The 25,085-nt window shown below is 42.4% G+C and overlaps 1 protein-coding gene across 2 annotated transcripts in view; it reads right to left on the reverse strand.

Moving 5' to 3' along the window:
* The window catches only part of met (MET proto-oncogene, receptor tyrosine kinase), a 76,878-nt gene that overhangs the window by 42,753 nt on the left and 9,040 nt on the right, over window positions 1-25,085 (reverse strand). For both annotated transcript variants that reach the window (XM_063912487.1, XM_063912477.1), the window contains exons 3-6: window positions 7,981-8,184; window positions 2,243-2,371; window positions 1,682-1,858; window positions 492-649 (exon numbers count right to left, since the gene is read on the reverse strand). In XM_063912487.1, coding sequence (XP_063768557.1) covers window positions 492-649; window positions 1,682-1,858; window positions 2,243-2,371; window positions 7,981-8,184 — 668 coding nt within the window. The remainder of the gene's footprint in view (window positions 1-491; window positions 650-1,681; window positions 1,859-2,242; window positions 2,372-7,980; window positions 8,185-25,085) is intronic.

The raw sequence follows: 25,085 nt of genomic DNA on the forward strand, positions 1-25,085 counted from the left end.
AATGAAGTTGTTCGGGCTTCTGAATGGGACACGGACCCAGTGGGTTTGGGAGAGAGTAAAGTCTGGATGCAGCGATTATTCACAGCAATTTTTCAGTTAGGGGAGTCATGTGTTGTGATGCAGGAGAAAGAGGGGGCTTCTTAACATTCTTCCTTCAACACAATAACCCCTGTCACACTCCTGCCTTCCCCCCTATAGGACGGCAGTGTCCCTTTATCTCGTAAACACACCACTTAACTCACACTCTGCCCCTCTGTGCCTCTCAAATATGGCTTTCCAGATACTGTGTGGAAAACAAATCATTTCAGGACAGCAGGCCGACATACAAAAGTACATCAACAACACACACAGGCACGGTATGTATTCAGCAAGGCATGACACACACCCACACCCACACCCACACCCACACCCACACACACCCCCCCCCCCCCACACACACACACCCACACACCCACACACACACACACACACACACACACACACACACACACCTGTTGATGTTGTCTTGTCTGGGCAGTTTGCAGGGAGCTCCTGCCACCTCCACCGTCACCATTGATGCCTTGAAGTTTTCCGTCTTGTCGAATCCGAAGTTTCTCCCACACATCGTCACCGTCGTAGAGCCTCGTATTGGTCCAGAGGTCGGAGAAAACTAAAGTACCCACAAATAATATTTACAATTGACTCATCAGTCTGACATCAAAAACAAGAGCTGGAAACTATTTTTTTTGTGTTAGTTTTTAATTAGCAAAATCCCTTATTTTGGCCTTTTAATGTTTATTAATATTTTATTTATTTAATTAATTGTATTTATTGTAATTATTATGTAATTTATTGTATTTATGTTATTTATTTAATTTATTGTATTTATGTTATTTATTTAAATTAATTTATTCTATTTATGTTATTTATTTAAATTAATTCTATTTATGTTATTTATTTAAATTAATTCTATTTATGTTATTTATTTAATTTAATTTATTCTATTTATGTTATTTATTTAAATTAATTTTATTTATGTTATTTATTCTTGTTGTTTATGTTTTCATATTTTTACTGAGTGACTTATGTGTTGTGGATTTTTTAATAATGTTTTTATTAATCTTTTAACATTTTAAACACCCTATAAATCTGTGAAAAAAAGCTTTATTATAAATATTATTATTATTAAGTGCTTCTCAGTATCATGGCATTTTTAATGTAATCAACCATGACATCGTCTCTCCACCTCCCACGGGTATATTTTCCCAAATGAACCCAACATTTGCCTCCTTTTTTGGATGTTGTTACTGCCTCCAACGCTATTTTATTAATTCTAATATCATCATTAACCAAGAAACTCAGAAGACAACATCTAATCCTTATAAGTGTTGTATAAAAAACAACCAAGCAGCTTTTCTTTAGTTTGAGCTCGTTTTAAAGGGTGTCCTGTTAAATGATTCCCGGATTAAGAGGTGTTTTTACAGGTTCCTGTCCCATTAAGCCATTGTGTTCCAGTAAGGGCAGGGTAGGTGGCATCTTGGTCTTTTTCTTTATCTATGGAAACAGTCTGACAGCATGGGGTGCCACATTAAAGTCTGAAAGAATGAACACCACCCACTCTGAGCTCAGTAAAGTCTCACAGAAACGGCTGGTATTTCAGGTACAATGTGTTGGAAGCGCTGGCCAATAGAACTGTGGTTACCTTAGTGATGACGGGTGTGCAGTGGTCCTGGGTCCAGAGGGAGGGGGAGGGGCACTGATTGGCTCTGGTGCAGCGTCCGTCACACCAGCCACATTCCGTAACCCGCGACGACAACAAACAGGAAATGCAGGTGGTCAGCTGACGACAGCCGGGGCCAATCAGAGGGATTCTAGTGATCTGGAAAGAGGAAAGAACGTCTGTGGTGTTAATGTTTTATCTCACACAAAACTAAAAGGCTTTATTCTCTTTTCTCTGGTGGCTCTTTTCAATCCAATGCACCAGGAGTTAAAGTGCTTTTACTCTACAGGGCAATCTTTAATTTTGAAATGATGAAGACCCATGTTAGTCGTAATGGTTTGGAAAGCCCTCCACAAGATGAAATAAGCATGTGATCAACACAAAGACCTAGCAGTGTTTCCACTCCCTCTTCTGTATGCTCTCGGTGTGGTTGAGATATGATTACGGGACATAAACTACCAAGTGTGTAGCAGCTGAGCAAAATGGCACGTTTTTCTGAGACTCTACCCAATTTGCCTCTATTCTCCATGTTTTCAGCCCCACCTTGTTCCCTGTGGCCATCAGCAGAGCTCCTCCTGAGCCGTCGGGGGCCAGCAGGGCGACGCTGGCAGAGACGGGCCTCGAGTCCAGACTGATGTTCACATGAGGGGAGGCGAACCGGGAGACCAGCACCTGAACAATGGAGGACAACGTCATTTAAGACAGGGACACATACACACACACTTATGCATGTGTTCCTGTTTAGCTGGTAGTGTAGCCATAGGAGCACATGCATGCACTTGATGGTTTACTCCATAACATAAACTTACTTTTATTAATTAACTTATTGAATTGTTTATTTCCGCCTTTCTCCCAATGGACTCACACCATACCTGCCCCCAAGAGTGAACACCATGGAGAAGACACTCCATTAAAGTGTAAAAAAGGGCTGATTGTTCATGTTAAGTCAACAAAACGGTCATGACTTTGACACAGTATTATTGTCTGAGACTGTAACTGAAGATGCTTTGTTATAATTGAACAAATCAGAGATGAGATCAGCAAACAGGTAACCAGATACTATTCTCTAAGACACTGCATGTCAATTGACAAATGAAAAGGGGGGCTTGTTTGGCCTGTTGTGGTTTTTCTCAACAAATAATCTTCATTTTCCATCCAGCAATTGCCATAAATTGAAAATGAAAGGCGTATAGAGTAGCTATATCTGTTGCATAAGACACAGCAGAACAACATCTAGTCAGAAAGATGCACTGTAAGCTAAGATATTTCATGTTTTGTTGGAAATAAAACCGATATGTGTCAGCTAAGGACACCTGGTTAGCAGGATGGATTTTGTCCCCGCTGTTTCACCACGATTGTTGAGTTTGAATCATTTGTATACATCGTAAGCTGATACAGACAATGAATTACATTACAAGGAAAGGTTATCCGGAGTCTTTTATGAAACAACAATAGATCCACAGCATGGCCGGCGGACAAACAAAGCCTCCATGATCGGAAACTGGAAGACATCGAGAAGGTTTTTTGGCGCTGAACCAACGAAGGATCCACACTGTGTCACCTTTCCCAGTGTATTACCTTCACTGGAGTTTGGCTTTGTGTTTAATCTAATTCATTACAATGTTTACTTCCTGTAGTGTCAGGGTCCGACACTTTCTCACAGGAGACGTTTTTAATTGTGGTAGCAGGTGTAACTGTTATCGTTTAGTGTGTGCTGGTTCCTTTGAGGTGTGTCAATATGACCCACCCCTGAGACTGTGTGTAATTAGTGACAGCCATTATTAATTCATTTATCTTTTGTTTAATGTGTTTGGCAAGTTAAGTGTCCACCCTGATACAGGCCTGGGCTAGGTTCAGAATCAATCCCGATTATGTGACATTATAGGGGAGGTTTTTGCCAATTGTCCAGCATCCTGAACCTTTTGGCAACCACCAGCAGCTCTACAGTTCGCTCTGCAGGCGGTAGGTTAGTTCTCGGACATTATCACAATAATTGGCGGCTACTTTGAGGCTGAAACGTGGAAATAAAGGGTTAAAGTTGTGTGTTTCTTAATGTATGAACACGACGATGCATGCATGCAGCTTTTGCAAACTTGTGCTTGTTTTTCCAAACGTACTTTCCATCTTTTGTAGGCGTGTGTTATCAAAGTTGTAAAGTGCATTCTATCTGTGAGATATACAGTCATGCCTGCTTCTTACTAAGGAGCCTACAAGGAAAATCAACACGTTTGCACTTAGCACCTCTGGAAATATCCTCCAAGAATCTCCATTTGGATCTCCGTGCAGTTTGATCAAGGCATGTTAAAACTTCCTTAAAGATCACTGGAGGCAGAGACGCTGCTCGGTGTTTTCCAGGCAATTAGCAGAATTTGACAGCTATAAAATTGGTCTGGCAGTAACTCGGCTTCAGCGTTTACAAATGCCTGCAGACACAAAGCGTTAATGTGTTGGATTAATTGGACTTTATTTGAATTACATAACTTTCCGAAACATGCAGTACAATTTACAAGTTTCTTACAATTTATAGGAGACTTTTAATCCAGAAGTTAACTTTTCTTAATCGACACCAAATATGTGAACATTATTTCCTATTTCAGTCTGAAAAGTTGCAACACACACTCTCCATCTATCAAGCTTATTTACTGACACACACACACACACACACACACACACACACTGTTCCTTTACTTGTTCTCTCCTCATCACACACACACTCAACACACCTGGAACAGCATTTATCATTTGCGGTTAAGCTGCAATTACAGAGCCCGGGAGCAAACAGCAGAGAACTAGGTCTCTAATGGGGTGGGTGGTTGCTCCAGTTACAGTACAAGAAGCCCTCTGAGTTATACCATCCCCATATCACACACACACACACACACACACACACACACACACACACACACACACACACACACACACACACACACACACACACACACACACACACACACACACACACACACACACACACACACACACACACACACACACACACACACACACACACACACACACACACACACACACACACACACACACACACACACACACACACACACACACACACACACACACACACACAGAGCAATGGGACTTTTGGCATCCACTAAACACTCATAAGTCCGTATTGTGAACTTTAAATGTGATTTTGTCGGTCGGCTGATCCTCCGCTCGCCCTCCTCGTTTCCCCGGCATCATTCCTCCCACTGTTTGAGCCTCATGATCAACGTTAGCTTTGTGACAGCGAGTATAATGGCAGGCTTTCCTGCTGGGGCCATACAACAAGGCATCTCTCTGGAGGTAATAGCGGTGTAAATTACAGCTTATTGTATTAAGCAGGCGGGGGGGGGGGGGGGGGGGGAGGGGGTGGGGACGTTTGGCCTCTAAACACGGCTACTGTGTTATTCCCACAGCCGAGGGAAACACTTCCTGAGCCAGAATGGAGTTCATTGGGGGGGAACAAAACTATTTTTCTGTCACTGACTCGACTCCTTGTTCCCCTCACTGGGAACAACCAGGAAACTGGGAAACATGACAGGTTATTTACACCGTACTAACAATGAAATGAGTTGCCCAACAAGGACTAGCACGAGCTAATCTTTTGGACAGAGCAGGTGGTGGGTGGAAAGGTCATCAGTTCATATGTATGCCTTAAAACAAATCAGGGTAAGAGAACGAGAAACTTCCAGGATACTTGAGAGCCAGCTAATACATCATTTCAGCTGATTACACCTTGGCGAGTTTCCGATCGGTTATAATAACATTTGACTCAAGAACTAAGGTGCTGCAATCAACCAACAAGGTGACCTGGAGGAACTGGGCTAAAAAACACAAGCGTTCAGACTCAAATTGTTAAAAAAAAGAGGTAAAAAGTGAAACTAGTCAACATGGCGTCTGTTTTTAAGCCTCTAGGTAGCAATTTTGGCCGTTGTCCTTGTGTTAACCACAGACCCTATATTGGTAATTTATCCAAAATGTCATTCAAAAACCCATTGACTAGGACACAGGGGTACAGGCAGTGCTAATATGCTAACTCATTTCGAAGTTCAGGACTCATTCCTGCACCACTATAAAGCCAAGGGGATGCAAAATTGTTGAAAATGTGACTGGAGACCTAAATCAAATTCACTACCTTTTCATTTACCCTCTTTATCGAATCCTTTCTCTTGCAGTAATTCTGTTTTTGCATTAAAGACATCTTTCTTACTCTGTCTCTAAGTCTGGCTTTTTGGTTCTAGTGTCTCTACATCTATGAACTCAATTTAAATCAAATTAGGAAAGAGTGTGTATCTGTTTTACTTTTAGGATCGGACAGAAAACTCAATTCAGCAGCGATCAAGACGTCCTTTTGAACACTAGCAATATGTTTAACCATTTCCATTTGACTAGTAGTTAAGAAAAGTTAAGAGACCCCAGAGTTCAGTTCATTCTGTCACACATCTCCTCGTGTGCCCCCTCCCTCTCGTCTCAGTTGATAGGCAGAACATATTTGACAGAGTGGAGAGCTCTGCCGTGCCGGACAGCTGCTCTACCCCTTCAGCTCAAACAATGAACTTCAGCCAATTCAGCCTGCCACAAAAACAACAAAAAAGAAAAAAGGGAGGCTTGGGGGAGGGGGGGGGGGGGGGGGACAGTAGAGAAACTTACAGCAACAGCTGCTTGGGACCCTCGTGAGTAGTTAATGCCGTGCGAGAGAACGTGTCAGCGGAGCCCGGCGTTCACCATTAACGTGCCGTTCGGCTTGTAAGCCCCCTCGCACCCCACTACCACCGTCTCCCCCCCCACACACTCCATCCATCCCTCACTCCCCTTTCCATGCAGCTGTCGTCCCTTTTTTCCACGTCCCTCTCTCGCTTTTTTCTTCCCCCCTATATGCATGACTTTTCATTCTTGTGTTTCAAAAACACGTGAGGTAATTCAGCTTTTACTTTACGCGCTTTGTTCCGTCCGCTGTTGTTTTTTCTCCAACTACTGACCGGTGCATCGGTACACCGTCCCTCTGCAGCTGCAACCATTGCATGCATGCACAAACTACACAGGTTAGAGAGTGGACAGACCAAAGGAGTGACCACAATAAAAGAGAGGGGGAAGTCATATTAAGTTATTTAAGTTTGATGCCACATTTCTCCTGGAACTAAAACCTACAATGTACGTCTCTAAATAAATAAAATGAAAATGAAAATAAAGCAATTTTTACTAGCTTTAAAGAGAAGGTTTGGAAGAGAAGTTATTGCAAAAATCTAACTTGCATACACTTTTACAAAATGTATCTTGAAACTTGTATATTCAAATGTGAAAATGTGCTTACTTTAGAGAGAAATACCTGCTTAAAAGGACAGCATGTAGACACTCAAAAACCCCTCAGACAATCGGCAGAAAGTTTAAAGCTAAAGTAAAAGCTAGTTTTAATGTCAGCACTGCATTTTAAAACAACCTGCAATCAAGGCCAGTGCTCAATGATGCATCTGAGAGCATTTTACTGAAGAAAGAAGGAACATTGAAGAAGTAAAATAATAATTTTGTAAATGTGATTCAAGTGGTTTCAAATAAAACAAGTAAAGCATGAGAAGCTCAAGCAGGCACAATGTGATGTAAAAAAAAACAGCTCACAGGTTTGATTTCCACTCAAAAACAAGACAAAGCCTATGTGCAAAAGTGCAAAAATGTGAATACTTGTAACTTTCCTGCCCTGATTTAAGTTATCCCATGACTTAAAAAGTTGCCCCATGACCTAAATCCCATGCAGCCGTATTGACAGGTCACGTATGAGACGTTGAAAGCAGCTGACAAGCGATCAGGAGGGCGTAATCCACTGTTGGTGTGCACAATGATAGGCCAAAGGGAGTGTTTGCTCAGATGGCGGACTGGAAAGTGCTTTTTTTTTTTGGAGGCTCACTGAGCATGGGTCAAAGGTAAGCAAGTTGTGCAAACAGAAATGTCCTGGTGCTTGGTCAAAGTCTCTCTCTCTCTCAACCTGCCTGGAGCAGAGGCACCTGAATGTGGGCGCTCTCTCTGCAAACATACCGACATCCTGCCCAATTTACATGAGGAATAAGAGAGGAGAAACCACAGGGCCTCAGGCTGTCTGTTTACGCCTAACTGCTAGTATTTCCCACGCAAATTGGGTTCCTGCCAGACCTCAAAAGTCAATAAAGACAGAACATCCTCACCTGCCTATGCTCTGACGTCATCAGTACATCTTAAACAACGTAAAAGCTCTGGTCATAGAAAATGTCCCTGCACATCAAATCAAGTGCTCCCAAAGCACCCCTACTCACCTGAATGTGGCGTCCATCGGCGGTGCCCAAATATGCCACGGCCCGGCCGTGGACTGGTGCCACGGTGATGGATGTAACCAAGGTGTTAGTGAGCTCTTTGTGCCAGTACTCCAGCCTTTGGACGAACTGGGTCACCTCCAGGCGGTAATTGCTCTCTTTCCCCTCGTGGATTCCCTCGTGCGGGTCGCAGTCGTCTGATGAACTCTGCAAAGAATACAACAAAGGCTTCGGTTAAAGATTGTAGGACAACCCTTTGAGAAACTCTATGGATCACAATAACGTATTAACAATGTCTTGAAGAGCGTAGAGTAATAGGTTTCCCCTTAAATTGGAGATACAAGTTCCCACGATCTAATAATGTTTGACTGACGCCCTCCTTGTTGCACCTGTCAATCCTAAAATTAAATCCAGAGTCAATCCTGGATCAGGTGTGAGATAAAGGGTCTTGAACATATCGTCTTCAGTAGTTGAAATGTTCTGTTAAGACTGAAACACTTTTTTAATTCAGAATTTAGAGGGAAAAAAAGTCAGGTTCCTGAAATTAAAGCCAGAAATCAGAAAAAAGTCTTTATTAAAACTAAGAATTTTGTCAGAAATCAGAAATCTGAGAAAAAGTCTGAATATTGAATTTAAAGTCAAAATTATGTGAAAAAGTCAGATTTTCTGAGGTTTTTAAAAAGTTATACATGTTCTCTTAGTTTGATTTCAGAACTCAAAATAAAATGTACTTTTGTTCGGATGTCAATGAAAGGTTGATATGTGGGCGTCATCCTCTGGGTATACAGTATACGGGTAAGAATGACAGTGGAGAGATTGTTCTTATTGTACATGATATCAATATGATCCTCTGCAGAGTAGGGAGCTTGCACAACAATCAAAACCTGGAACAAGCAGGAAAGATTCGGATAATGCACTGTTTTCTGGAAGATTGGATCCCCCATCCAAACACATTGCCCTCCTGCTTGTTATATAACACCATGTTGAACTATCTGCTTTCATATCTGGCCCGACGGGGGAGGGTTAAGAACCAAAACCTCCTAAGCCCCCCTTTAGCCACTCTTTCATCAGGCCGTGCTCGTAATGGAGGTCTCTGCGTGGCGGGGCCTCCGGGGCAAGTAAACGCGCTTTGTTGAACGGGAGTTGGAAGGCGGCGGCAGGATTTCATGGGAAGAAGACTTACATCGTGCTGTTATTCAAATGTTTTCCCTGTCCAACTGGGCAACCCTCTCCACACTCCTCTCTGTCCTTTGTTTTTTAAAATATGCTAGTTTAGGGACAGTAGATATTGATAGATATTATATGTGCAAGAGATAGCCAAGAGTCACTGGAAAGATGCTCACAATATAGGAAATGCTAATAAAAACTGCATAAAAAACACTTTACATACCAAGAAGCCACAAGTTAAAGCAGTAGGGAAAGACTGAAGGCATTAGAAACTTTAAGTGGTGACAGCTGATTCATAACCATGTTTTTAAATGAGTTTTAAATAAACCCAATGTGGCTTTTTCCTCTAACTGTTGCAGGCATGGCGTTTGATTCCTAACAGAAAGGACGACTGACTAAAATAACTTTTCCTGAGTGGGATAATTCTTCCACACTTGAGGACCAAAAGTCTCGTCTCTCTGGGTCTCAAACGTCGCTGGGTTGTGCAGTTTGTTGTGTCTGCAGCCGTTGGAGCATACAGTAGGAGCACAGACTGTAGCCAGAGCTGGACTCCAGAGCCTCCTCTCTATCCCCACCGCTCTTGCTCTGTGTTTAGTCATGGCCTCCCGTCCCAGCCTCAGGTTTCATTAATTATTAATGACCCACAGGGTGGCTGGCTCTCTCGTGGCTCTTAAAAGGTCCTTGACCTAACTGCCTGACCAGGCCCCAGCTCTGTGTTGTTTTCTCAGCTTCAGTGGATGCATGACCTCTCCACTGAAGGACAGGGGAGCGAGGGAGGGAGGGAGGGAGGGAGGGAGTACAGGTACAATCATTATGAAGACCTGTGGATGGCTCCTTTCAGAAGTGTCTCTCAGAGCCAACTCCTACATGCCTCTCTTTCCTCCACTGGTGGAATGGAACTTTGAAGTACTGTATTTACGTATTTTATGTGGACATATTCTGTTCTTTTTCCAAGTCCATATTTGTATTTTTCCTCTCCTGGGACATGTCTCCATGCTTTAATGTTCAAAAAGCTCTTTATTTTTCTCATACTGCCTGTGCTGCAGCACATCTTTTCACCCTCTGTCTGAAACCAGAGCCCAGTCTGCTCTGATTGGTTAGCTGGATGGCTCCGTTGTGATTGATCAACCTCTTGGAGACGTCCCGCCCCGTAGCCTATCACGTACAATGTGTTGGAGCGCTGACCAATGGCCTGATGTACTGTACATAGTTCAGGCCATTTTGCATCACGAGGGATTTTACTTAAAGTATTTTTTCATGCTAATACTTTACTTAAATAAAAGCATGACTCATGCTAACGCAGTATTCTTTACAATTTGGCAGCACGTCATATACTAGAGTGAAAGATATGAGTTCTTCTTTCACCACTGCTTTCCTCACAGAGATGATTTTGGCTTTAGTTTTTACCTTTTATTGTGACTTAAAGAGTAAAAACTGATCTGGTTTTAATCCGTTACTGACTCATGATCTGTGTTTCCGGTTCATTTGCTGCATCATTGGTTTAGTGTTCAAGTTAGCTTTGAAGATGAGGTGAGCAATAGAACAATAAATCAGGTGCGCTCATTTCTCGGTGACCTGACATCAGCCAAGATAAAGAGAAGAGCCAGTTCACTGCTAACCTTGTTTAAATTAAAAGTCTTCAAGGCCAGTGCAAGCAGTCAGAGAGACAACGCTGGAGTCCAACTCACTGAAAATGTGGAGAAAATTGAAAGCTGGCTGAAAGGTTGGATGTTTTTATGCCAAGCCCACAGCTGTGAGGCGGAGCGGCCAGCTGATCTGCACTGAATTACTGCTTATTAGAGAGAGTGGAAATAGTTCAAAACAGATAAGAAGGGACAGTTTGTGAAATAAATAGACTTAAGTTAAGGCCACGTAGGAAGAGATGAGGGCTTGATGTGTGATCTGTGTGTGTTTCTGACTGCAAGTACAACTTTACCTAGAGATCTAGCATGAACGACAATCCATTTGAACCATTGTGTTGTCTTCCTAACAACTTATATCCTCCCTGTTTGACTACTTTTAAAGCATATAGTATAAATAATCACCTACATTTGTGTTACACCCTTTAAAGCAACTGTATACTTACTTATTACCAGAAGTGTTGCTCTTCTCTTTGAAATGTATGGTCAATAGACCCCTTTCTGCAAAATTAAACCCACATTTTGAGTTGAAAAAGAATAAAATGTTGAATGAGTTTACAAAATGTACCCCAGAAGACCCCAGAATAAAACCCAGAACCTAATGAAAGTGAGCTTAATCGTCTTCACAAGCGAACATGTTTGTTTTCTGGCACTAACATAACATAAAAACCTTTAACCCGACATACAAAACATTTGGGAACGAGTCAAATCTGACCCAAGGACAACACGAAGGTTAAGATCAAATTAAGAAAGGGGAAACTGATATTACTCCTTCCTTCTTCTCAAAACTACAACAGATAGACACGTCACCGCTGTGGAAATTTCACCACGCGGCTCAAAAACAGACCCTGGGCCGACTATTTTCAGAGCAAACAAACAGGACTTTGGGATGTTTGTGGAAGCGGAGAAGGACGATGGCAAAAAAAAAGGTCTTGGAGGCATTCCTGTGTGCCGGCTAAAGGTATTCCCGAGGATCAAGGCAATGAAATTGGACAGTGGAAAGGCTGTTTTGACAGGCTCTGTTTGAAGCTCCGCTGCAGTTATCCATGGCTGCTCTTGGCTCGGGGAGAAGGTTTTTTTAGAGGACGACACACTGACCCTGACAGAGAGGCAGGTTCCTCCAGAAAGTAAAGGTCCAGAAACCTGAATATATATTGTGGCCAGTGATATGCAGAAGATTTCAAGCTAAAAAGACAAGAAATACAAGAAATAAACAATTGAAAAGAGCAAGGAAAACATATTCTCTATTATTGATTTTAACATTGGAGTAATTGTGGTTTTCTTTGGACATTGCAGCAGCTTCTAAACCAGAGTAAGGACTAAAAAAACTCAACATTTTGGGAAAGTAGGGCTACAAATTGTTTAAAAAAAGACTGGTCTACTTTATAGGTTAAGTTAAATATTGATTATATTTAGAAGATATTTAGAACTTCACAAAAAAAGCCTCTGAAGCAAACAAGTCATCTGTGGCCTTATTGAAAAGATACAGAATAACCTGAAGACTGTCCTTAAAACACTTTTGAAATCCATCATAAACATAAGATAAATCATTGAGTAAACAAATCCCCCAGTCATGTCTTTTAATCCTGATTCCATTGAACTTTAAAGCACATTCTCACCCTTCTTGCCTTCATCGTTTGGAAGATTTATGAGGGCAGCAGGTGTTCCTGATGTTCTACATCTTTCGGGGCTGTTTTGTGAGCGTGTTTCTCAGCAGTAGAACAGGCACCGTGGGGCAGAAACGTGAAATATTGTACACCTTTTGCCCCATACTTAACCAGCAGCCATTGTCCCCCAAACAACGGCGTTGGCGATAGGGTTTCCGTGTCGTGGGGGCTCCTAAACCCTGCGGCACTGCTCAGGAAGAGTCAAGAAAAAAGGGGGTGAAAGGTGATCTGCATGCTCTAATGTCGTTTTCATACTCTCACTGAGGCCCCTGGGTCCTGTGTGAATAGACACACTAATGCCTGAATTATAAACCCGGGGGCAGGGTTACCACGAGAGAAGGTTTGCATACAAACACTGACACTGTGGTGCAGAAATAGGGTAACAGCGCTCCTGCTAATGTACAAAAATACTCAGCGTGTTGTGAAGGCTTAGCCCGAGTTAGCATGCTTGCACACATGCACGAAGTCTGTCTGGTTGCCGGACGCTCAGCTGGCCCTCTCTCTGGAATAACAGACCTTTGACCCCCACATTGCACGAGCAATTGTGCGCTCCAGGCGGCAGGGAGAGGTTTGGATGTCGTCAGGGTGTGTGGAAATGACATTTCTCAGAGAAAGTGAAATGCAAAGGCATGTAGAGTGCACAAATAGTGTGTGCGTGTGTGTGTGTACACAGTACATTACCCCACCTGGACATATAGGGTGCACGTTACCCTGCAACCCGACTCTCAGTGAATGTAATGACCGTGAAGTGTGTGTGTGTGTGTGTGTGTGTGTGTGTGTGTGTGTGTGTGTGTGTGTGTTTAAGTACACAGGTGGCTGCTGGCACCGAATGCATGGAGCCATGTGTTAATGTGTGTGTGTGTGTGTGTGTGTGTGTGTGTGTGTGTGTGTGTGTGTGTGTGTGTGTGTGTTGCTGCAGGGGACTGTCAGGGTGTTAGGGACGGTTAAGGGAGTGACAATAAGGCGGGTGCAGCCGGCCTCGCCCCCGACGCCAGGCCGGACGACAGCTTCGTTTGTGACTCGTAAACAAGTCCAAGGGGAGACCAGGAGAATAATATGTGGGGTTCATCATGAAAGTTTTAGAAGCATAAAACATGGAAAATTAGGGGAAACAAATAAATAAATGCAAGATAACATTTGGACATTGATGTCTTTACCATAAACTGTATGACACAGTTTCAGAAAGGACTGGAACTGGAGGTTTCTAAAATTACTAGGTACATGAAGACATCCTTCATGCTAAATTCCACAACTGTCACTTTGCTGCAAGGCGCAACTACTGAATGATGAGGTACACAAAATGTACGGCAATATAAAACCAGAGGAAGGTTTGCAAACTCCATGAGATGAGGTCGTCCTCAAAAGTCTAAATTGGTATTTACTCACGTTTTTGGAAACCTGACGAAAGGTGACGAAAAGTCTGGCTTCCTATATTTAGCTTTCTTTTGCTTGAACAATGAAATGTGTCTTTTAAAAGTCCCCTGAAGTGCATTTCTAAACTGCTTTACTGATATTTGTCAACCAAATAAGTTGCCCATCCTTCACCACTTTAGGAAAATGAAGTAGTCCTTTGATGAGGTATTCTCGAAAGGGAATGCCGCCTGTCCATTATTCATGCTAATAACATGTCATTTGCATCTCAGACTTCACATGTCTGTTGTCTTTTCCCAAGAAAAATGTGGAACAACACACTTTTTACATCGCTTTCTTTTCTTCAATTTGTTGTCTACAATAATGCACTGGCCCTGAACTACGATTATTCAAAACATGTCACAGATTGAAGCATTATTCTTTAGTTTTCCAACACCTTAATCACATGACCAAAGCAAGAACTCTCACACACCACTGGCAGGAGGATATTGTCTGTGCACAGATACTGACAAAAATGTTCTCCCCCTTTCCTCTCAAATTTTGACCATCTACTCCCTTTCAATTCTTCTCTTGACTAACCACCTTCCTCTCTTTTTTCTACTTCCCTTACCTCCCTCCCCACACATTCTATTCTAACCGTTAAATAATCTATTTGTGTGTGTGTGTGTGTGTGTGTGTGTGTGTCCTCCAGGCTTCTCCCACACAGGAACAATGCAGCTTCCAGCCTCTCAGTGCAACTAAATCTCTCTAACTCGTATGAAACCTGGCTGATGATCCTGCATCCTATAGCCCCTCTGTCTCCAATAAGAGACATCTCTGAGCCCGGTTAGGGAAGACTTTTCATCGCTTCTTGACACTATGACTTATTTTCCTGCATATTTTTTTCCTCTTCTTCTCGTAAATCGGGGGGTTTTATCATAAAGGACTGCTGAGTTTGATGATCGGGGGCCAAAAGACACTATTTCTGCCCTGACTGGGAACTTCTCCTTAACGGCATCAGCACATTTTTTGGTTAAATGAGCTTTCCAGAGTTGCCCTGCTAATCCACATGTTGAGTCAGACTGACACAGTAGCTAACGTTACAGTCTGCAGATCAAAGCAAATTAGAAAAGGTCACCTCCTTAATTCATTCCTCAGAGATAGAGATGAGATATTAAAAAATGTTCACATGCTAAACTTATTCAACAAGACGATGGGGCTTTCTCCCCCTCACTGATGATTGATATAAGGTTACATCCATGCAGCTCTTATCCTAGGTGTTTCATAAAAAAGCCCCTGACATATGAGATACATTACAGCATATAAACCCGAGCTTTTCATGCTCGGCTTGCATTTTCCGCATGAGACGTACAGTAAAACGTTCCCACCGGACTCGCACGTTTCTCCCCGACTTTTATTTGTTGAAATACTGAGGTCACATCGATTGACGTGACATCTGCTGTGGCAGGGACCCTCGTGATGCCTATTACAGGCGGTTTGTACTGTAAGTGAGACAGGATTGTAAATTTATTCTGCCATTGTATTTTATATAAAGGTGACCCAAAGGACCACTTGAATTCTTTGTACGTGCATCATCAGACATTATATTTGTTTGTATTTTTCTAGCTTGCAGCCACTCAATAATTATCTCCCCTCTTGCTAAGAAAGATAGACGGACAAAGAGTCTCCACTTACTCCCAGATTCAGGAGCTGCTATCTTGAAATGTTAGCATCTCTTGTGCTGCGTTTCAATTCGGATGCTACACCGATATATATGTGGATTTTAAACCGTGTAACATTGGGTCAAATTGAACAATGCAGCTGCTCCCTCACTAGCTAGCTGGCCAATGATGACGCTAGCTGGCAAATGATGACGCTAGCTGGCAAATGATGATGCTAGCTGGATAAGGATGACGCTAGCTGGCAAATGATGATGCTAGCTGGCTAAGGATCATGCTAGCTGACTACGGATGACGCTAGCTGGCTAAGGATGATGATAGCTCGCCAATGACGACGCTAGCTGGCTAGCTTACTTGTTTACATTTTTAGAATTGTTTGTTTCTATTTCTAATTTCTAAATATGTCCAATGCCTTGTTTTGTTTTATGATGGTGCAATGCAAACATTTCCCAGTTTGGGATTAATACCTCTTATCTTAATCTTATTCGGGAGTGGGCAAAACGTTGCAAATAACCTCATGAATGTTGGTCTATGTTAAAAAGATGATATATATTTATACCATGTATCTTTACTTAGTTTTATCCGGTACATTTTGCAAGTAAAACGGTATGCAGGAGCTTATTTGGTTCTCATTGCATCCTATGCACCTGTCTCATTTCCAGTATTAGGTACAGTAAACACTGCTTTTATAAATAGTCCCTGAGCGTTAAAGGTCTACAGGCATAATGGATGATTATGAATGTAAACACTCCCAAAAGCCCATCATAGTACTTTCTGATGGCTCAGTAACTCAATGAGTTATGACACCGGGTCATTTTCAGGGTGCAAATGAGCGGCCACGTCTTGCTGCAGCTTTTCCAGCCTGCACATTATTCACTCAGGACATTATTTAAGAGCATTAATGTCTTTCTGAGGTCTGATCAATCTCCAATCTGGCAGTGGAGAGGAGCCATCCGTCGTATTTACTGAAGCAGCTGCCTCTTCTACATGTGCTCTTAATTATAGAAACACAGGAACGTAAAGAAGTAGGGGGTGATTTAGTGTCGAGGCTGCTTTGGAGAGTGAGCAGCAATCATCAACATGCATGACTTTATTAGCAATAGCGTAGCCCTCTTCCATTGATTACTGCAGTCAGAGGGGGTTTAAAAGTACAGCTGTTCCTGCGCTCAGAGCCAAAACAGCTTCACTGAATATGTCAAAATAATTGTCCCTTTATACCAAGGAGGACTACATCAACTTGAAGCAGGGGTATGCACATAAGTTATAAATCTTTTCCAAACATAATCAGCCAACACGGTTTTTTCCCCCACATAATTCATGCTTTCTAGCAGTCTGGAATAATCAAATCCACCCACCGGTGCAGACACTTGGCAGCATCTTCACAGTAAAAACTCTGCCTGCACACTGAAGATTTCACTGTGTGCAGAAAGGGCCCAAAAACAGCTCCTCAGGCATTTTCACTACCATTTCAAGCAGACTGCCTTCATGACTATAAGTGGCTCTGCCTGCTTCCCATTTATTCTCCAGTTCTGACGGGCAATTTTCTCTCTCGGAGACAGATTGAACTGCGTGTGCCGTGCTCGTACATGAGGTAAGGCAGGGAAACGGCAGCTGGCGAGCGACAGCCCAACAGCAGCCGTTAAAGAAGAGCCAGATAACCTCAGGTTGTAAACAGCACTTCTGCAGAAAGGCACCTTATCAAGCGAGGGTCAACATAAGGCCTGGGTGAGATGAGATAACTGGCAAGTAAAAACTTGTGTTTTACTTGCAGATCTTAGATCAAATACGACAGAGCGCTGGTGACAACTCAAGATTGGGAATCTAAAATGTAGAGACGTGGAAGAAAATGTTCCTCACAGAAAATGCACTTTTTTATTGCGCTGTCCTTTTTCTCCAAGTGACACATAAAAGCAAACATTATATTCCAGCAGCTTTACCAAAAGAGCTAAATATACAGTATATCATTGAACTCCCTTGGACACACAAACAGCCAAAACCTCATCAAAAGAACTTCAGTAAACAGACAGGGTTTTTATATAGAAGCAGATCTTTATGAAGTCACCATAAAACGTTTCACTGCGTCTCGTGACAGCTTGCAGGTGGCGGCCACTTGTGTGCCTCAGAGTCTCAACCCGCTGCCCTGCATGACGAGGCAAACACAATCTTTCCTCGGGAGCCGATCATGAATGCATGATTGTGCTACTTTTTAAACACTTGTAAAACTCCTGGAAGTTGGCATCTGGTTTTGCAGCATTGCTCAATCTCCTTCTCTCACACACTTGTACACATTAAATCAAAAGATATTCAGGGACCAGGCTCTGAATAATTTTCGCTGCATCTGCTCGCACTCGCTTATGGGGCCATCAGGCCCGCAGCCAGAATGTTCAATGCTCAGGAGAGGAGGAACTTAATAAACTCACTTCAGCATGAGGGCTTGCTGCCATGTTTTACTTTGAAAAACATGCTGGCTCGAGGTGTGTGATGCAACTCAACGATAACAATGGATACTAGATGCGACTGGTCATCATTCTTCCCAGAAAAGAATAAAAGCAACCATTGAAAACATGCAGAACATTTAGTCTAACCCGAAAACTAAAAATAGCCAAGAGCTGTTTTAGGAAACACGTTTTTACACTTTACACTCAAGATGTTCACTTTACTACTAAACAATCTACCATGCAGTTCAGAAAAGCAATTCATCCCTCTTATCTTCGCTAATCCATCCGGCATTAGCTTGCCTTCCTCCTGAATTATGCCAAAGTATGCCAGATACATGAGCTGCCATACACTGCCATAGTGTGCTGTGTGAACACTTGTGTGGAGCTTGAATTATAACCATGTAGTGTGGTCTAAAATAGCAAAACGGCTGCTGTGGCCTCATTGGAAGTGACTATAGCAGCCGTTAGCTTGATAGCTAGCTAGCAGCGTTATTGTTTCAAGTAGAAAAATCATTACAGGCTGCTAGTGCTGCGTACCGGTACGCCGAACTGGTACTGGACTTGTAAAAAGTTTCGGTTCAAGTCCGGTTAAAACCGGAACGTTGGGAACCGGTACTTGGACTCGCAAAACAACTAGCACTTACGTACTGTATATTCTCTTTTTATTCTAAACCATCTAAAACCTTCCATAGATCGAGAAATTTGCGCAGAGAAAAGACGAAAATCATCGTGTTGGCTTCTGATATGGCGGCCATTACTGAACTCACCAAGTCTCGCAAAATATCGCAACTGCTCGCGAGATCTGTGTGACGTCAAGGGAAGCTAGTGATGTGATTGGCTTAGACATAGTGGGCTGCTGTGGTCGCCATATTGGATATTTGGTAGCGTAGCTAACTCCTCTGTTTGGTCTACGGCGTCACGTGCAATGTAAACACAATGCCGCGGGGCTTTAAATCCAGTGAGGTGTGGGATCATGTGACGAAACTGCCGCTAGATACTGTGACGTGTTACCTGAGCGGGAAAGTGATCAAGTGCACTGGGGTAACATCGAACATAGCGAGGCACTTGAGGCGAAACCACAAAATAGTAACTACTCCACACACAGCCAGCCTCAGCCTCATTGGCGGCGATGTTTGGCGAGCAAAATAACAACGATCGAGGTAAGCTGAGCAATACTTTTTAGAAAATAGGCTTTAATTTTAACTAGGCTTGTAAAAAATAGGCATTCTTAGCATTATACTATAAGATATACTAGTAGTAGCATCGGGACTAGCAGACGTTTATTCAGCGTCATCTTTTCTTGAGCTTTTGGTTTGGTTACCTTGTTACCTAGTTGGTAATGAAATAAAGGTTTGAACTTTGTAGTACACTAGTAGTTTACTGTAGTTGATGTCATAAGTCATTTGTAGACTAAGTGGCAAAAAGTGTTTAACTTTTTTTACATTTGTACTTGTAAATGTAGACACAAGTTTGAAGGACAGGAGCAGGGAACACCATAAACCGGACGAGTTTGAATTTGAGTTGATTACGAGTTTATTTTCAATTGATAATTAGCTTACAATAAGTTCACTTTAGTTACCCACACAAGCTACTGAACCTCTGGACTTGAGTCTGGACCTGAACCTGAATGTGAGTCCAGGTACGCAGCACTGCAGGCTGCTCAAATAACTGATTCTGTTTCCCCGAAAACTACAATTTGTCCACAGCTGTTTTAAGGCACCACGTTTAAACTGGCTGAACACACCATTCAGTTCCCAGAAAAAGCCACTCATCCCTCTCAGGTGTGAGCTTGCCTTCCTCCTGCATTATGATTCAAGCCAGGATCACCGATAAGGAGGATAAGATCAAAGCCTGCAGAGACAATATCTGTGTCCCAGGGACCGACTTGATAGCCCCCTCTGTTTGTGGTGCATTGTTTGGGTTGTAAAAGCCATTCAGCTGTGCGGACAGAGAGCTGAGGAGCGGTTTCTTCTCTCTTTGCCCCCCCATTACTTAAGTACACATGCAGGCACAATCCTCTGCTTGCATTGTGTGGGGATTACGGGGTGAATAGAATGAGGGAGGCGGGGGGTGGATTAGTCCTCATCTGGGCTGAGACCTTTTCTGTTGTCCACTTTCATTTGGTTAGGAAAATATTGTGTACTTGTTTTCTGTTTATTCAGGAAGCATGGCAAAATGGTTGAGGGGCTTTTGTATATTTTCCACATCAGAAGAGAATTAAAGTGTCAAATGAGCAGCAAATTCTCACTAACCTCTGAAGTACCAACAGTGAACATGTAAAGTTTATTAGTCCAGGTTTTGAGGAGTTCCTGTAAATGCTTTTCCTGGTATCGACAAGATCTTGAAGCAGACTACGTGCAAATACTTAAAACTTAAGTGAATGTGCTATGTTTGAAAGTTTGTTGCATCTGTTGATAGTTTTCCTTTGTAAGAAGATTGAATGATTGAGTCAGAATATAGTAAAATACACAAAAAATCACCACACAAAGAGACAAATAATCAAGATGTTCTTACCAACGTCTAAATGGTACTTAGACGTGCAGATCGTTTTGGTTTTATCTGCACAATGTTCGTCTGTCTTTTTGCTTGAATTAAGTTCTTCAGGACGAACCGGACAAAGGTTTCTGCCAATGCTTCATCAACAAGGCTGTGTGCATAAACAATCTACTGCTGCTACTTCTACTACAAAGTACAACATCTCGAGAAATATGGAGATGAGATAAGATTTCATTTGTGTCTCCCCGGCGTCGGCAGCCTGCAGGGAGCTTTTGCTGCACGAGTGAACTTTGTGATGATGAGTGTTTCAAAGGGCCGGACTGAGACCAATATGACCAAGCTTGAAGGATCCCGAGTCGAGGAAATGAGAGTGATCCGGGGTCGAGGTGAGGCCGCAGGAGCAGAAGAAAAGGAGATTGCCTTTGCTCCTTCATTTAGAGCACGGGGGATGACAGATAAGCATCCACACGCTTCATTTCAGGAGAGCAGGATATCACAATGTGGTGAAATAGACGAGCAGGAGGCATGCGGCTGATTAGGAAATAGCTCTGGGGCCTTGACTCATAAGCTCAGCGGAGCACAGCTCCTCCATATTTGACACTAAACAAGTGTATCATCAATGGCCTTTGGCGCTGCTGGCAAACTCCTGGTACGGAAAGCATTTAAGAATCAGAGACGAGTCTGTCAGCGGGAAAGTATTTGAGGGAAGTACCTATATGTTTGTTTCAAAACAAAAACCTGACTTGACTCTGCCACAACGATCAAGGAGTCACTTTGTGCAATTGGATGGAAAAAAAGCATGTTGTCTATCAGCCAAAAACAGGGAAGAAAAAACCCAAGCTATGTTTGATGGTTTTAAATTACATGATTAAATTAGATGCAGTGGCTCAGTCTGTAAGGACTTGATTCATGTCCCAATCGGACCAGTGTGGACTGGTAGCTGCTGTGGTGTTAAATGCAGAGGTGCAATTTTGCTGTAGTGAATGTATGTATGCATGTGTGACGAGATAAAGAGGGTTTCATTCTCCAATTATTCTTATTAAGACAAACAAATACATTTCCATGAGGCATAATTCTCATTGTTAGACTGTCAAATAATAGTTAAAGGAATGAATACATTGGCAAAGAAAGAGGGAAAATTAGTGCACAAAAGTCCTAATTCCCATTGTTTAATTGCTAGTTGTTGCTAACACTAAAAACTAAATGAACAAAAGACAAAAGCTGCAACATTTGACTAATTTGAAAGGCTGGAAAAGTGACAAATGAGAGCACACGTGTTTATTCAACAAAGTGAAATCATACATTTATCTTTATTTGGCTGATGTTGGTTGGTGGTAGTTTCCCACTCCGCTTATTGGGAGACATCTTGCAGGCAGTGGCAGTTTGCATATTTACGACTCTCCTCTTTATCTACGGGACAAAGATAAGATGTGCATACAAGAGCCTGTGCAAAAAGACTTTACACGCGCAGCTTCCCTGCACAACAACAAAACCAAACGCCCGGGTTAATCATTTTCAAAAATCAACACTGGATGTGAAATCATGTGGCAATTCGACGGGGGGAAATAAATGCCTGCAGACAAAAACAGGCTATCATTGACCTAATAATACAAGCCGTGTTGGAATAAAGTTGATGCAATCTGTGCGTGACAGTCTATTTTCTACACTGAAAGGATCATTGAAGATGTTTTTCTCTAAAGGTGATCATTAGGCAAATACATCCATGGGAGATGAGGGATCTATTATGGCATAAATCAACATGTGGCATGTGCTGTTTAACTTTGGTGAGGTGAGGTTATTTTTTTAACCATCATACCATCACATGAGATAGAGGAAATGTTTTTGTTCCCCGAGCTGACCAAGCCTCTTCTCACGCTGAGGGACCTGCCCGTACACGGCTGCCAGGTGACTCCCGTGCAAGGTGTGTCAGAGCAGACTGGGCAAAGAGGTGCTGCAGCACAGGCAGGATGAGGAAAATAAAGAGCTTTCTGAACATTAAAGCATCTCCAATAGACATTTGTGATGAATTGATATTCAAAATAGTTGCATATGAGCTTTCAGTTGATTAATCGACTTTGTTTCAGCTCTAGGATATTTTAAAAACATTTCCCAAGTAGGCGCATTAATCACTTTGCAGTTATACGTCAGCTCTCGACACCACATCTTTTACTATCAACATGTTGTGGTGCTCTGCTGTGTTTACCTGCATGCACGTTAAGATCTGTGTGCATCACGATGGGATAGATGCAGATCCCCGAGCGTCTGCAGACCTTATCTGATTCTCAACAAAAACAAACATTCTTCTTTATCAAAACGGAGGCTTGCGGTGAATAAATAGGACATTGTTTTTTTTATCATTCATGTTGTTTCCCGTTAGTCACTGGAGACCCGTCCGCCTGCTAAGAGCCCCGCTGGGTCCTGCACCCGGATTAGAGATGGCATGGACAGGCTGGAGCATGCAGGATGCAATCGGGGACATCTGAAGTGAAAAAACTCCTAAAGTGCAAAGATAGCTCTGTGCTTGTTTCGTATTTTTGTTTGTGGTTTTGACCGACCTACTTGAGGAAGGATTAGCTTCTTGTGTGGCTAGAGACAGACATAAAATCAGACGGATAATATCCCTTAAACAAATGCAATCAGATATAAAGATGGGAAAGACCCCAAAAACCGTTTCCATCCATCAACAGCAGAGCCTATAGAATTCATAATTTACTTTTTGGCATTTTTCTACAGTCTCCACTACAACGGTTCAGAGAATGGCAAAAAAAAAACACCTGGCGTAAAAACAGAACTCTCACAATAAAGTTCTCCGAGCTCCACACGGACCATTACTCTGAAAAACAGGCACACAAAAGCCCTGCAATCTCTTGTGAGGCAATAGAAGTAAACCCTCTTGCTTAAGTTTTACACATTTAATAAGATATGTACTTTTAATATCAGACAATCTAACCATGTTTCTCCACACTGTAAATCTAATATTGCTTCTTTTTACTACTCTTTGCATGCAGCTCTGGCATGGAAATGAAAAAAAACGTAAGAAAATAAGAGCTTATCAAAAAATAAAGTGGATTTAAAATGTATTTTCTGGCTCCCCTTACAGGGAGATTTCTTTCCCCACTCTGTAGTGTTTACACACATTACACACAGGGAGGATACATGCACAGGTGATATACATGCACAAACACAACAACACACATGCAGGAGAGGTGGCAGAGCAGGGAGGCTGCCAGGTATATGGCGCCAGCGAGCAGTTTCAGGGTTTGGTGTCCTGCTAACGGGCACCTCGGCAGACCCTTTGGACCCCAGTCCAAACCCTTACAGACTAAGCCACTGCCGCCCTGAAATGATGGAAGTGTTGATTGTACGTGTCCCAGCTCCTGTAAAACCTACTGATCTGCACATCTGCTACAGAGGCAGAGTTCCCTCAAACAAATACCAGTTTAATGATGGCACGAGCAGGTTCGGGCATGTGGGGCTAAACAGCCTGACGTCCACAGCACCAGCAGCCATTGAATCCGCAGCAGATTCACAGCATTAAGTCCTCCTATTGTCAGGCGGCTGCAGGGCTCGTCTTTCAGTGGAAAACTACAGCAAATGCAAGAAATATCAGGGGCGCTTATGTGATGATGGATTGATCGGTAATAGGTCTTACAACAGCCCATCTCCTCACAGCTCAAACACTCAAAATAAAGTCTTTGACAACCTTTGGCAGCGGTGAGCGTAGCTGTGAGGCAGCTGATGTCATTCTTATCTGATCGAGTATGAAACACAGTTGATATGTTTAACGTAACAGCTCAGAGGGAAGTAATCGGAGGGACTGAATGCTCCTACACGTTTCCTTTATTCCTCTTCATATTAAAACTTGATCAGTTATTTTTAATCATGATTAACATCTCTTCTCTTCCTCTCATCTGTTACTGTTAAAACCTTTTGAGTTATTTTGAAAAAAGCAAGGTTTACTCATCCAGTTTGAAACACATCTATTTCTGGAGTTCCTTTTACGTCTTTAAGTCACATCAGAATGGAAGTCAAGAGGCAAGGAGGATTGGACATTATACAAGAGCTCGTCTCAGATTTAGTACAACGTAATATTGCCTCTGTGTTTCCTGGTTTGCACTACTGAAAAGTAATGTCATATTTCTGAATTTTTCATCATAGCCACATTTCGATGAGTATTAATACAAAATCTCAATGTGTAGTGAAATGCAAGGCCTACCTGGTATTGTTTCATTCATCTATTTGAGACTTCATTTGTTTTCTTTTACACCTCAAGTGCAAAGTCATTAACACCGCTCTTTCTCATTTTGCATGATCATTGTCATCAAGTGACGTCACTCACATTGCCATATATAGTATGTATACAATTTGAATCAAGTCAATGAATGTGCACCGAGGACAGAGGACAGAGGACAGAAGCAGCAGTGGTATACTTATACGATAAAGACACATGTAGCTTTTACACATTCATACCATAACCACAGTCTGCATTAGCTCTGTGTTGTTTAGTTGCATTCATGTCCTTAAAGCCTTCACTGCACAGGAATAACCTCTGTTGCTCATCTCTATAGTATTACCTCTTATGTCCACATAAAGGGAATTCCTGTCCTTATATAGTGACAAAACCACTGACTGGCAAAGCCAAATATACCCCGAGTATTGGAAGTCCCATAA

The sequence above is a fragment of the Eleginops maclovinus genome, chromosome 2 (genome assembly GCF_036324505.1).
Source record: "Eleginops maclovinus isolate JMC-PN-2008 ecotype Puerto Natales chromosome 2, JC_Emac_rtc_rv5, whole genome shotgun sequence".
Lineage (NCBI taxonomy): Eukaryota > Metazoa > Chordata > Actinopteri > Perciformes > Eleginopidae > Eleginops > Eleginops maclovinus.